Here is a 14,787-nt window from a genome sequence, read left to right on the forward strand (position 1 = left end):
TTTTTTTAACTTCATGTCAATCATTTCCAAAAAGAGACATTTTAATAGATTGGTATATATGTTGTTTAATTATAGTGTCAGAGCTAATTAACGATTATGTTTTTCTCAACTACTGCTTAAGTTATCATCATCTCCTTTCATATATATTTTGCAGATTAATAAATGGCAAGCTTTGCAAAATGCCAAACGTGGTACAATTTGCTAACGTTGATTGAATGCAGAAGTATTATATTCATCATCTCCTCAGTTCTGCTGAAATCAGTATTAGTATCATAGTGCATATTTTGTTCAAAGTTTTACCCCCTGCCCTTGTTCTGATTTCCATTATATTTACTTAATACCTGCACATTCTAGAAACACCAGAATTTAGGGGATTTTCATCTTCAATTTTAAGACTAACAAACCCAGATGAGGTGAATATTTCATTCTTCTGTTTGGATTATAATTTCAGGACAGGATGTGCCCTTAAAGCAGAAAAAAAAAAGAAGTCTTTGTTCGCGGCGGATATAAAGAACAATTCTAAGACGTACTTTTACTTAACGCAAAGCAGTTGGGATATTAAAAGTAAGCAGTACATACTCTTTCGACATAAAGTTAGGTTTTTTAGAATCTGCTTGTAAATAAACATGGTATTGATTTCAAGGTTTTGAACATACAAAAATTCACTGGATTCCTTTTATCCTTTTATCTCCCTGCTAGTTATAAGAAAGAATGTGGGCGCTTTAAATCCTCTTAACATGTCTGTCACCGGCACAATAAACTCCTCTCCTGTGCAGAAGAGACCCTTGTCTGTCACTGGGATCTCTCCGGAGGTGACGATTACCAAGTGGGTTTTCTGTCGACTTCCTAAAATGTAACCTCCTCATCTAGGCTGCCATCTCTAGCGTGACAGACTGGGTGGATGATTCCATCATCGCCTCACACTATGTTTTACCATTTGGGGCCGGATGTCATCTTTGGGGAAGAGAGTTAAAGCTTTTGTCAGAGAGTATTTCTCTTGTTTCACTTAACATCTACTCACCTTTAGGTATTGAAAGAATAAAAAATACAAACTGATAAGACTATCCCCAGGCAGAGTTTTCATGCTACCCAAAGCAGTCTCGGCAGTTATAAAGATCCTTCAATAATCTGTCAAAAACTGACATCACTGTGTAAAGAGCTGTTCATTTCTATATCTCATTTTGGATTGATGTACGTGCACTTTTATATCCTTCAGTTCGATATAACATTTGGCCTTTCATGTTCTCGGTTTAAGCTACAGGGAACTCAAAGCTATTTCAAAGCATAATTATATCAATCTGCATATAAAAGGCTCTGTGTCCTACAGAGGGTTCCATGGAAAAGCAAACTCTTTCAAAGAAGAAAATTAGAAGTAATTCCCACAACTAAAATTCACAAAAGTTAATACATTTTTCATCTGATGAGAACAGTTTTATTTTTTTAAACCAATAGAAGATGAATCAAGAAAGTGTTGGGGACTTCTTTTGTGAGGTAGGGAGGAGAAGGGGAAGAAAGGGAAATTGGAGAGGAAAGCAAAGACATGATGCATGTACATTATACATTTTGTTTGATTATACACATCACATCAGAGAAATCAGTAATTCCTATTGCTGTGGCAGACAATAGGATTGCCACTTCCATATTGTATTAGTTATCTGTTGCTGGAAAACAGTATACTCCAAATTTGTATGATTCAAACCCTCTTAGCGCACATTTAACTGGGAACCTCTGGCTAAGGGCTCCTTTGAGATTGCACTCAAGCTGTTGGCAGAAGCTGTGTTCTCCTCTGAAGATGCAACGAGGGGAAGGGCATCTGCTTCAGAGCTCACTCATGTGTTTGTTGATAGGCCTCGATCTCGTGCCACATGGGTCTCACCACAGAGCTGCCTCCACATCTCTGCAAGCAATCCAAAGGAGAGTGAGAGTGTGTACAAGAAGATTCCCAAGATGGAAAACATAACCTTTTCTTAATCTAACACCAGAACCAAATTCTGTTTCATAGAAGTGGGTTCCATAGCTCAACTACCTTCAGGAGAAGGGGGGTACTCAAGAGTTCAATACCAGGGGTGATAATCATTGTGGGCCATCCCAGAGAACTGCCTACCCTACATATTACATTCATGTTAAGTTGCTTTAGGTACTTTTGTTATATTACAAAAGACTTTTCAAAATATAAGTCCTGTAGATGTGGTTTTAAACTGAAAGGAATTGCCACTCTAAAAATTTATTTTTTTCCAAATATCTGCTCTCCAAATATGACCTTAGTAGTTTTCAAATGTTTCATAACTTAAAAATGACAAGTACGGTTATTTTAAATCTTTTAAGTAACTCTTTGTTAATCTCTTTTTTTTTTTTACCATGGCAAAAGAAAGATTTAAAAAAAACCTCACAAACATAATTGTGTAAATTCTGAAGCTAACAAAATACTTAGCACCGAAGTTATGTAGCATATGGTTATCCTAGTCCCAAACAGTAAAATGTGTCTGTATGTGCCAGCTCTTAATTACCGGCTCATTAACACTCAGGTGTCAATTGCTGGTGGCAAAGGCAATACCCAAATGGCCTAGTTTCTGTCATGCACAGTGTAATTAAATTGACCTCAAGTACTAAAGCTTGCAAGTTGCCTGATATTATTTGGACACTAATTTCAGGCACTATTCAAAGTAGAATACTATGGTGAATAAACCAATGTAAGAGAAAAGCACTATCGGGCTTCAAATTTTATTTTCATTCATAATTATAACCTTAAAACCAATTGAATAAATAACCAGCATTCTAATCTATATCAAATATAACACTGGGTATCACCTAACTGGTTTTACACTATCTAAAATTTTTAAAACGTATAGACTCATAAACTTGTTACAACCAAGAGTGAAAAATAAATCATTGTAATACTCACATTTGGGAAAATAGAAATTGCATATCATATTTTATAATTTCATTTATTAATATATAATGAGAGAATTATGTGTATATTACATTTAAATTATTAATTCCCAAATGTAACCAAATGTGAAGCATATCCTTACTTTCTACATGGTCCTAACAACAAAGAAATAGGTACTTCTAGCAAGAATCCCACAAACTCTCAATCATCTGAGAGCAGATTTCTTCATGACTCTGTGTTATAAGACTTTAGCTCATTATGTGAAAGCTTATTTTTAAGCTTCCAGTTAGAGAGAGAAGATGAATTCATGCACAAACTTTAGCTTTTCATAAAACTTCACAGCAGTGAAAAGAACATTTTCTACAGAAAAGCCTACAAGAACAAGTATAAGACAAAGAAACAAGTGAGCAAACAACTCTAACAACATTTTGGAAGTTTGGAAGTGGATCAGTAAGTTGCTATCGACTTACTTGTTTTAAAAATATATAATCTTGAGCTGGAAGTTAGGAGTACGAAGAAAGAAATCTGATTTATCCCACAGAATATTCCAAAGGCTAAGGAATTAATAGAACAAATTAGTTCTGAAGTGGGAGTGAATATAAAAATGAAAAGAAGGATCAAAAAATGTCATTGAGAAGCAATTAGACTCCCAGGTTTCTCTCATCTACTGTGCATATGTAGGTGATCAATTATCCCCTCTGGTAGGAAGACAGGAAATATATTCTCTAAGGAGGTTAAAACAGAGGTGCCTACATTGGAAGACAGCGGGTACAGTTTAATGTGAGATCATCATACCCAGAAAACTTAGGCCCTTCTCTCTCCCAACCATCTTTCCCCGATTAACTTTCAAAATGCAAGTGCCCAGGCTTATACCTCCAGGAGGAAGACCTGAAAACATTTATCTGGATATCTCTAACTAGCCTAAGAAGAAAAACATACCAAATGTATTGACAGTGGGGTTTCCTTAATTAAATGATCCACCAGACATTTGCAAAAAAAAAAAGAATCTCTACCGTAGATTCCTGGAAAGAGACACTATTCTGGGAAAATAAAATGCAACATAAGCTATCTTCGATATCTTCAGGTGAATAAGAGAAAATATTGTATTCATGAAGAGAGTTCAAAATACCTTTAGAGAAGAATATTGAGAAAACATAAAGAACTCTTACACTTAATAATAAAACAAGGAAATAAAAGGCTTAGTAGAAGTTCGGAAGATAAACTCAAGAACATCTCTGAAAAAGCAGATTAAAAAAATGTAGAAAGTAGGGAAGAAAAAGTGAAGAAAATTGGTAGGTCAGTAGAGGAGGTTCAATATCCAAATAAAAAAGGATAAAAAAAGATGAAAAGAAATAAGGGGAGAAATGATGAAAACAATAATTCAAGAAAATTTCCAAAAACTGAAAGCTTGGGTTTAAAGACTGAAAGAGCTTACCAAGTATCTGAAATTGAGATGGAAATAGATCTACATCAAATCATGTAATACTATGAAATTTCAGAACTTGATGACAAAGAGACCCTTCCATAAATTTCCATAGGAGCTGGAGGACCTATGTTCATAAAAAGTTTAGTTTCTATTTTGGAAATTGTTCTACTTTTGAAGACAATATAGGAAACCTCTCAAAGAACCTCAGCTTAATATCTGACAAATTTGGCTGAAGCAAGCCTGACCAAGACCAAAATTGTTCAAGGGCTCTCAGGGATTTTGGACTTCTCCAACACCATAGCATTCACTTTTATGGTATAAGCAAAATTAAGCCCAATATATGTGTTGCCTTGACATCTGGCACAACTAGAAAAACTTCAAATAACCTAACTCCCAAGTTTCTTTCTCCACTTTGCTCCCAAAGATAAGATCACCTATCCAGACAACCCTACTTATCAGGGGGACTAGGTGAAGGTGGGTGTCAGTTCCCTATTGGCTTGCAGAACAAGCCAATTCAAACAAGCCAATCCTATCTCACCAGAATCAGGAAATACCTCACCCCCTTGATACTACAAAGCTTGTCTCTTACAGCCCCTGGTTGTTCACTCTGTTCCTGAGTGCAATCCCATGTGGCCATGTGCAGCATCCTTCCTGCCACCTTCCACCCCAGGCCTGTGACTATCTGTGACTAATAAATTGCTCTTGTCTCTTCTGTCCAGTGTTAGGTGCTACATATTCTCTAATCCCTTAACTCTAGGACAGAAATTTCTCCCTCACCAAAGGCATGATTAAGAGACAAAACAACACTTTACAGGATGATCCAACCATGACCAAGGACACTCGGTCAGCTTGAATTAACTGCTCTTGGATAACTATGATTTCATGATAGAAGGAAGGCTTCCTGGCACCAAACTGTCATTGCTGATGGACTTGCACTTTGGCCTGTTAGGCACTGCGTTGTCTTTAGCGGGTATTGCCCTCGCTTCCCACTGCAAAATACTCTTGTCCTAAAGAAGAGAACTGTGGTTAATTGGCTGTACCTCAGCATGAGGCTCTGTTGGAGTCAGTCTACATCTAGCAGGCATCTCTGGGACTCCTGCTTATAAAAGCAGTGACAACACAAAACCTTACTTGGTCAGCTAGTGCTTCAGTTCCACTTACCAAGGATAAGCTAGAGCTCTGGTCACTGCATCTACCTTGAGAACCATCACTATCTACTTGGGGCAGCCATCTGGCCGTTATTGTGACTGTCCACCCTCAGGGGGAGTCCAGGGATAGCTCATAATGAGGTTTGTGGAAAGGAAGGAGATCACCGCCCTACCGAGAATTAATCATGGCACCTGAGTCATTTAAAGTGTAGCTACCTTGCCCCTTCCTTGTGCTACTGTTTCCCTTGCTGCTATCCCAAGTATTTTACTGACCTCCAAGGGTATATATTTCTGGCAACCCATGGACAAGGCACTGATGAAAAAAAAGGGGGGGAAGAGCAGGGGGCACCAACTGCCCCCCAAATAATGGAGGAGGTGACACAACTGCTGTCTCAGTGAAACGTCTCTAACCAATGTGTGTGGGCTTGTCTTAGTGCTTCTGGTTACCAGCAGGCCAAAGGACTAATCTTCAAACCATAGGGCTTGACTGTCAGACTAGCACCATAGGCAAAAGGATTTTACTGCAGGTGGACTCTGACCCTGGGGACATTGCCTAACCCTGGAAAAGGAGATAGCTGTCTCCAGAAGAGAAGTCGCTGGGCCTCCAAACTGCTTCCTCTCACCTATCTAGAAGGTCTACACCAGGTCCTAAGTTGCCTGTGGACTTCTGATACAGGGAACTGCTCTCCTTGACTTTGCACTGCACACCATTAGAGTGGTAGTTGTGGGCCACATACTGAGCTCCTCTGCAAACAGTCTCTCACAGACCCAGAGCATCTATTCTTGCATACCATGCTGGCCGTTATGCCTTGGGTCACGGAACCAGCACTCACAAGATCTCGGTTGTACAGGCTGAATTCAAATCTGACCCTCTGACATATCCCATCTGCAGGAAGGTGTAGCCTCAGCTCTCCTCAGGCCCTCGCCAGATGCCATGGTGTTAGAGGTCGACCCACTCCCAGACCCCTTAGCAACATGGAGAGCCCCGTAGGAGCAACTTAGTGAATAATTAATGGAGTTTGTACACTTTATGGATCATATTGCCATCATTATATATGATGGAACTTGGTGGAATGTTGCTGATTTCCCTTCCTTATCCGGTATGTCCCTGATAAAGGCAGGATCTCAGGGTCAGCATAGTTGACCATATAATAGGCAGTCATCTTAGCACTGGATACCCTGGTCAGAAAATGGCTCCATATGAACATTTTTATAAACCCTTGGTGTATTATATAAGAATTGCTCCCTTGGAGGTAAAGGACTCTGGGAACCTCTTGTCCCACAGAGACCTAAAATATAAATCAAGGGAACAGATGTCCCTATGTATACTAAGGCCACAATTCAGCCTCACCAGGACACTCCTATTCTCCCCTTTGGAATTTCAGAGATTATTGATAGTGACCAAGGTGCTCATTTCACTTCTCAAAACAGACAAGGCTGGGCTCCTGAAGAAGACATTCAATACAACTTCCATGTCCTCTATAGACCCCAGGCAGCCAGTTTAATTGAGAAGCGTAATGGCCCCTTCGAAGAATTCCAAAGAAAAGAAATAGCCCTCTGCTATTGCCATAGGCATAGATTAGTCTGAATCCACATTCCCTGGGACATAGATCCTTGTACTACTGCCACACGGGTTCCTCAGTTTCCTTTATTGGCCATAAAGGGAACACCTCTAAAGTTCATGTTTTTGAAGTGCACCTCACTATGTGGCCCTCTGTGTTGGGGGGGGGCACAGCTGATGCATTAAATGAAAAATATGTAGATTATGACCTGCTGAATGAAGAGGCTTAAGTCACCTGCACAAGGTTTGCAGTTACCTCCTTCGGTGTCCGAGCTCCCACTTTGGGGAAGTAAACCCAGGGTCATTTGGATGAAAAACACAGTTCCAACATGCTCACACAAAGGAAGTAAAGTCACAAGGTTTATTACTTACAAATATCAGGGCAGGGGTCAAAGAGCCAGGGAAAGGGCAGACCCCTGTCCCAGGCCATGAGTAAGCAGGCGGTAGAGAACAGGGTAGCAAGTGCCTAGAAGGTGACAAGGTGGACGTCACTCACTTTTCACTGGCTTAATTCCAAGTGGTTATTTTAAAAGGTGCCCCAGGAAAAGCAAAGCCGGAACTTCTTGTGGGAATCCTAAGCTTAGGTCCTTATCTAAACGTCCAGACTGTGCAAGAGCAAGGTTATCATACTGTGAACTGACTAGGCAGCTACTCAAAATAGTTGTTTTTCTCCTCACACTATCTTTCTCCTGGTTAAGTGCCTACTCCATGTCCTGGAGAGGTTCCTCTACTACCTAGGAATCTCAGTGCATCACCAAGGGAAGAATTGGTGTCAAGACATCAGGGAATCAATTATGGTATAAGGACTGAAATTAAAGCCAGATATTATGTGCTACCCTGACATCTAGTGTATCTAGACTGCCTTGAATGGTCTAACCTCACCTTCCTTATTCTCCTCTGGAAGATAAGATCCCCTAGCCATACAGCTCTGCTTATCAGGGGGGACCAATCACAGTTGGTTCTTAATTAGTGTGGTTTCATTTCCCTGCTAGCTCCATTGAATTCTCCCTGGCCACATCCTCCAGCAGGAACCAGGGAGAACCCCTCCCTCTTGATAGCCAAAAAGCCTGCTTCTCATAGCCCCTGGTAGTGTGGCCTTGTATTTTGTGTGGTGTCCTCCTCCCCCAGGCTATGAGAATATGTGGCTTGTAAATTGTTGTCAATTTCGCCTGTCTCTCCAGTGTCCAATGTTGTGTGTTCCCCATCCCCAAAACCCTAGGATGGAAATCTCTCCCTCACCAACAGGGTGGATAGTTGATGATTAAAACCCACCCTTCACCTACCTTCTTATTTTTTTTTCAGTATTTGACTAAATTTGTTGAAGTAAGTTGAGCTAAGTTGGGTGAATTTATTAGCTGGGATGATGATGATTTTATAAAGTCAGGTTATTCAGACTTTTTCTTGGTGAAGCAGCAGTCTTTAAATAGGATTTCTCGGGGACGTGTACTCCTATTTGTCTGACTCTAGGTTTGCTTATTCACTGCCAACATAACACGCTGGTTAAGAGGAATAAAAATGCATATATTAGAACAACATTTTATTCTAAATATCTATCATAAAAGGACAGACAAGACTCTTTAGTTTCTTAGGCCACATTTCATGGTGCCTTCTATGTGAGAATCCTCCTTAGAAATGAGCATGTGGCATAGGGAGAGCATTGAAATTTAAAAATATAGAGTGAAGTTCTAGATGCTATAGCTTATTTTTATATTTTTAAATATAGTTACTCCTAGAATTTCAAGTTAAAATAAGACACAGAGACTAGAAATATAGCTGGCACGGGTTAAGAATTCAGTCAAGAGAAAAGGTTTGGACCTTACGTTTATGGTTATGCTCTTGCATCAGTCAGTCTATATTTGTCTCATTTGCTTCATAGGTAGGTTAAGGACCAGAATATTTTCAAGGACCTGCTCTGCACTAAAAGTCTATTATTCTGTGGGGTCCACTTAAAAAAAAACATAGAAAATAAAATTAATTGCTAATAGAGTTTAGATAGGAGTTGATGAATACAGGTCAAACAACATAAAGGTATTACGATTTTGTTCAAAAATATTTGCCGAAAATGTTATTTGAACAGATGGAAAGGAAATATAAATAGCTTTTTTACAATTATTATGTCTTTATTTTTATTTGTATGCCTTCCTCTTCATTATGTAGTGTCATGCATGTCACAAAAAGAGCCAGAGGTTTCGACTTAATCTGCATCCTTTTTAAATTAGTCAAGACCACTTCTGGCATATACACTAGCCGAAGGTGCACAGGGAAAAAAAAGAAAACTTTTAAAAATATTTCTAATTTACATATTACATATTTATAGAATTCTTTCCAAATAAACATAATGAAAAAATTCAACTGAAGAGTTTTAATTTAAATTGCCATAATAATAATAAATTACTACAGAGGGAATGAAGTAAAATATAATAGAGAGACTATCATTTGACATAAGGGTAAAAATCTAAAATTTTCTGAACATGTTTAAATATAATGCCATTCCGGTTCTACTTGGATAGCAAACGTAGCAAAAACTGAATGATAGAGAGAAAATTAGCAAGCCCTGCTACATATATGATTACCCTTTTCTTTCTTTTATGTTGTCTTGTTTAAAGGCGGCATGATCCGCTCAGGCAAACCAAAACTCCCATTCATAGTGACTTCTCCCTCTCATCAGTCAGCTGACCGTGGGATCAGGGAGGAAGTACCATCTATTGCTTTTTGAATTGTCTCTTGATTCTGTCCTTCCACCTCCATTTTTACTAGTTCAGTACGTAAGTTACTTGTACTCACTTGCTTCCTAGCTAGAGATTTACAACAATGGGTCTCTCATTATCCCAATTTCCCTTTTTTCTGTTTTTATTGTTATGAATTATCTCATAACATCATCTAAATCATAACGCTTCATTATTTGTGGCATTTATTTTTATCTTTTAATTATTATTATATCTAATACTGGAACAGACTCTTCTAGAGTGTTAAAGGAAGTATTATATTTAAACCAGAACTGTGCAACATACCAAATTTTAAAAATACCTAATATCCTTGTCCACTCCACCTACCTGATTGTTGTCAATTGAAAACATTCTTACCACCTCAGCAGGAATACTCGACTAGTAATCACGTGTTGTAAACTTGTCATCTAGCTTTATGAAATGTTATGCCAGTGCACATGATTCTGCATGATCTCTTAATGGCATTTCCAGTTTCTCCCCTGTTCTGGTCCCTATAATTGCAAGGGCATTTTCTTAAGATTATGGAGACATATTTGAACTTAAAATATTTGCAACACTGTCATGTAAATCCATATATCCTTGTCAGGATAACAATGGACACAAAACACACCTCCACAGAGGCATCCCAATGACATACTTTGGTATGCCTGTGTTCTAAAATAAAATTTATATATCCGCTCTCTGTTTTACTCCTTTTTTTTTTTTTTTTAAGATTTTAGTTATTTATTTGAGAGAGAGGCAGCAGAGGGAGAGAGAGAGCATGAGCTGCGGTGGGGTGTGGGGAGAGGCAGAGGGAGAGGAAGAAGCAGGCTCCCCACTGAGCAGGGCTGGATCCAAGCACCCTGGGATCATGACCTGAGCCAAAGGCAGATGCTTAACCAACTGAGCCATCCGGGCACCCCTGTTTTACTCCTTTCTAAGGTATTCCACTTTACCTCATTCTTTATTGCATTTTAACTAGAATTATCTAACCATCGTTTATTTTCATTATTTTTCTCTTTCTTTTAACTTACATATGTATATGACTACATGAACTTTAAAAATCATAACTGCTTCTCAGTCTCTTCAAACTTATTGGAGAGTGAAGGAAGACAATGGTTGTATTCTCTCTTCCTCTTTTTCTCTCTCATTTCTCACCTTCTCTCGCTAATTCAACTTTACTTGGTACATTTTATTATAACCATTGTGTTGTCTCTTTGTGGTCTACGTAGCCCAGTATAAAATAAGGGTGGTTACCACGCAACACCAAAAGAAATTGATCACTAATTGCCTATGTGTGAAAAAGCCCATGCCAGCTTGTTGAAGATCAAATATATCATTACCTTCCAACCAGGCATTCTGATAGCCTAAAGATTAATTAATATAGTGCACAGATTGTGTATGTGTCTGCCTATAAGATGATTTTCTCCATGCACTCCTCCATGAGTCTCTTTTGTGTTGGTTAATACCTCTCCCCATCACAGACACACACACACACACACACACACACACACATACACACATGCATCCATGGCTATCAATTTTGAGAGAAATATATTGCCAGAAAACCTTGAAGTTGGCCTTCATTCCATTATTAATTAGGAAACACAACTAAGAATATTAAAAACTCTCATACTTCTAGAATAAAATTCAGTTTCATGTTTATGCAATTCACCACACCAACGCTTGTTTTCTTCCCTTTTTTCATGATTAAGAGAAGAGTCACTCATCATGATAAAGGGAGGAAGAGGATGGAGATGGTGTTCCAAATTAGATAATTGCAAAATTCATTAAATGTTTCTTACTTCCAGGCAGACTGGTTGAGCAACGACCCAATGATTAGCAACTTCACTCAAAGAAAAGTAAATAGGTAAGATGAAGCAAAACACAAAGTGTCTTCTTCTCCACAATATTCTCAATAGAAGTTTTTACATGGATTAATACATTTCCTTTAAAATGTAAGTGCCCCTTTAGAAACACTAATCTAAGCACAGATTAATATGAACTGCTTTAGTTTGGTGATAAATTTAAAAACCTAGTTTTCATAAGGAAATAAAAGTTTTGATTATTAAAGAGAAAAGAAGAAAATAAAACAATTTTGAACAACCCAAGGACAGCTCTAGAGAAGGGTCTGCCAAACTAAGAAATGACAACTTCAAGAATTCTATGATTATAACCATTGACGAAAGAATCCATTCAATAGAACAGATACTGAATACTGAAGGTTTACACGGTACCCCTTTAACTAATCTTGATTTAATCTTGCTCGTTTAAAGGTCATACTGTAGAATGAAGAAAGACTTTTCCAAGCTGGTTATGCTGTTGCTATCCAACAAGGACTACGTGAAAGAAGGGATCTCCCACAAGCCAAGTCAACCCGACAAGCAGAGCCCCGGGGCCCTTACCAAAGCCTGCCAGTTATCAGGACAAACTTTTAGTATTTATACTGACAGCCAGTATGCCTTTGGGGTAATCCATGATTTGGTGATGCCATGGAAACAGAGGAGTTTTCTTAAGTCCTCTAAGACCCCAATCAAAAACAGGACCACAAGTAAATGAACTTCTTACAGCTATTCTTTCACCTTCTGAAATTGCTGTCATCAAAATTGAGGCCTACACTAGAAGGACTGAACTTGAATATCAGGGAAATGCCCTAGCTAACTTTCATTCACAGACAGCAACAACAGAATCTATAAAAGTTGCAACTCAGATGGTGAACTCCATTCTGCTTCAGCAAAAAATAACCCCTCATTGCCAGACTTTTGTCATCTTGATGTTCTTGTAACATAGCAATTGTCTTCTCCTGAATCAGAAAAAATAAGATGGGCAAACAATGGCTGTAAATTAAATAAAGAGTTGGGGCTATGGGAAACCCAAGATGATGGTTTTTCCTGGCTCTCTAGTAAACCCCAATTTTCAGTTTTTGCATTCCTTTATCCACCATGGTGCCATTAAGGTGTAGCAACTTTTTTTTTTTTAAGGATTTTATTTATTTATTTGACAAAGAGAGACAGAGCACAAGCAGGGGGAGCTGTAGAGAGAGATAGGGAGAAGAAGGCTCTCCAGTGAGCAGAGAGCCCAATACGAGGCTCGATCCCAGGACCCTGGGATCATGACCTGAGCCGAAGGCAGCCACTTAACCGACTGAGCCACTGAGGCACCCCTGGTGTAGCAACTTCTATAAAATTGTGCAATTTACTACCAACATCGAACCTGTCAAGTCTATAATCCTGGAGAAACTATTTTTGTCCCAAGAGGCCTCAGACTTACTCCTCCTCCTCCTTTTGAGCGCCTGTAGCTGGACTTCATTCAGTTGCCACTTAGTGTGGGTTACTGATATGTACTTGTTATTTTCTGTATGTTTTCCAGATAGTTTCAAACTTTCCCCTGCCACAAAGCTGACGCTCCCTCGGTTGCAAAGAAATTATTAAAGAATGTGTTTCCCACTTGGGGAATACCTTCTGCAATCTCCCATGATTGAGGCAACCATTTCACTGGACAAATCATATGAGACCGAAAACCTTGCAAATTTCTTGGCATGATTACTGGCCCCATCATCCTCAAATATCAGGCAAGTTCGAGAAAACTAATGGGATTTTCAAACTCAAAATCTCTACTCTTGTTGAAACTACTGGTCTCCCTTGACCTACAGTATTGCCTCTGGACTCGCTGACTGTTCTCAGATCCCCTCTGGGAAACAAATGAACTCTATATGAGATAGTCACCAGTAAACCACTGTCTATTGGTATACAATTTTCTCCTGCTCCCTCGTTGTCGTGCTAGTATGGCTAGCTACTATAAGTATTTAATGTCTTTTGCTAAAGAGTATCAACAGGTTAAAGAAGCCTTCCATATCCCAATTCAAAGGATCCTGTTTGTTGGCCATTGTCTGAAGACTGTTGACTGGATATTCTGCAAACATCATCATCAGAGGACTTTCCCTTTGCCCCATTGGAAGGGAAATTACCACACACTCTCTACCACCGACGCTGCTGCAAAACTGGAAGGCATTGAGTGTATGGTACACATCTTGCAGCTAAAGAAGGCTTTACCTGACATCTGGTCCTGTCCAGACACTGAAGACCCCCAAATCAAACTGATGAGGAATACGAGTAGTTGACCTTAGGGTAGACTACTTCCACCCAAGACACCAGATCAAAACTTCGTCCTTTAATTGAACATGAAAACTTTTTTCTTCTCTTTCTTTCCTTTACTCTGTCATTGGCCTGGAAAGCTAACACCTTCTGAAATTTTCCTCATCCATATTTCCTAGACCATTGCTAATGGGGGTGAGCTTCAGTCAGCCACTCTTAGAAGTCTTTTACCAAGTTCAACTTTTATGACAGAACATCCAGTGCCTTGTTTTTTTTTCCTTTCTCCAATTATAGCTGTACTTAGGCAATTACACTTGTATACCTATGTAAATCTTTGTACAATCACACTCTCACATTTCCTTGAGTATCTACATCAGATCTGCTCCAATCACTAAGAGATCTCTCCGGCAGCCCCCATCTTTGCAAGGAATTCAGAACAACTCTTTATTTTAGGCTATGAGATTTACTTTCTGAATGTGCTGAAAACCTAATTGATCCCTGGGTTGAAGGGGCAAATACAATAATCTCTGTGAATGAATCCATCAATAGCACCTCCTTAATGGGAATGGTTTGTGCCCTAACTGGGTTTGTCTTTGTCTACAGTGTTTATCATTCTCTTTGGACCTGAATACCTGGATGACTGCTGTATAACTGGGCACTATTTTTTAGGATATCCAACTGTGCCCCAAATTTTCCACAAACTAAGACATCTCATTAGTTGGCTCCCCTGAATTTACACCATCTAATTAGAAAGGACCTCCCAGGGTGCATTCATGACTTAGGATTTGCTTCCTTTGGCAGGGCCATATTTCCCTGGTTAGGGATAAATGTTAATGAGAATATGATCAGAAACCTCTCCTTAATTTTTGAAGATAGCGTAGAATCTGTTGCTAAGACAATAGCTACCCAACAACGATCCTTAGACTTTATGACCAAGGTCATTCCTGACAACAAGATAGCCCT

General features: G+C 39.0%; 1 protein-coding gene across 1 annotated transcript in view; it reads right to left on the reverse strand.

Moving 5' to 3' along the window:
* Positions 1 to 1,476: 1,476 nt before the first annotated feature.
* Positions 1,477 to 14,787, reverse strand: part of PCDH10 (protocadherin 10) — a 71,250-nt gene continuing 57,939 nt past the window's right edge. The window contains exon 5 of the mRNA XM_034661598.1: positions 1,477 to 1,897. Coding sequence (XP_034517489.1) covers positions 1,830 to 1,897 — 68 coding nt within the window. The 3' untranslated portion in view covers positions 1,477 to 1,829. The remainder of the gene's footprint in view (positions 1,898 to 14,787) is intronic.

This window comes from Ailuropoda melanoleuca, chromosome 5, assembly GCF_002007445.2.
Source record: "Ailuropoda melanoleuca isolate Jingjing chromosome 5, ASM200744v2, whole genome shotgun sequence".
Classification (NCBI taxonomy): Eukaryota; Metazoa; Chordata; class Mammalia; order Carnivora; family Ursidae; genus Ailuropoda; species Ailuropoda melanoleuca.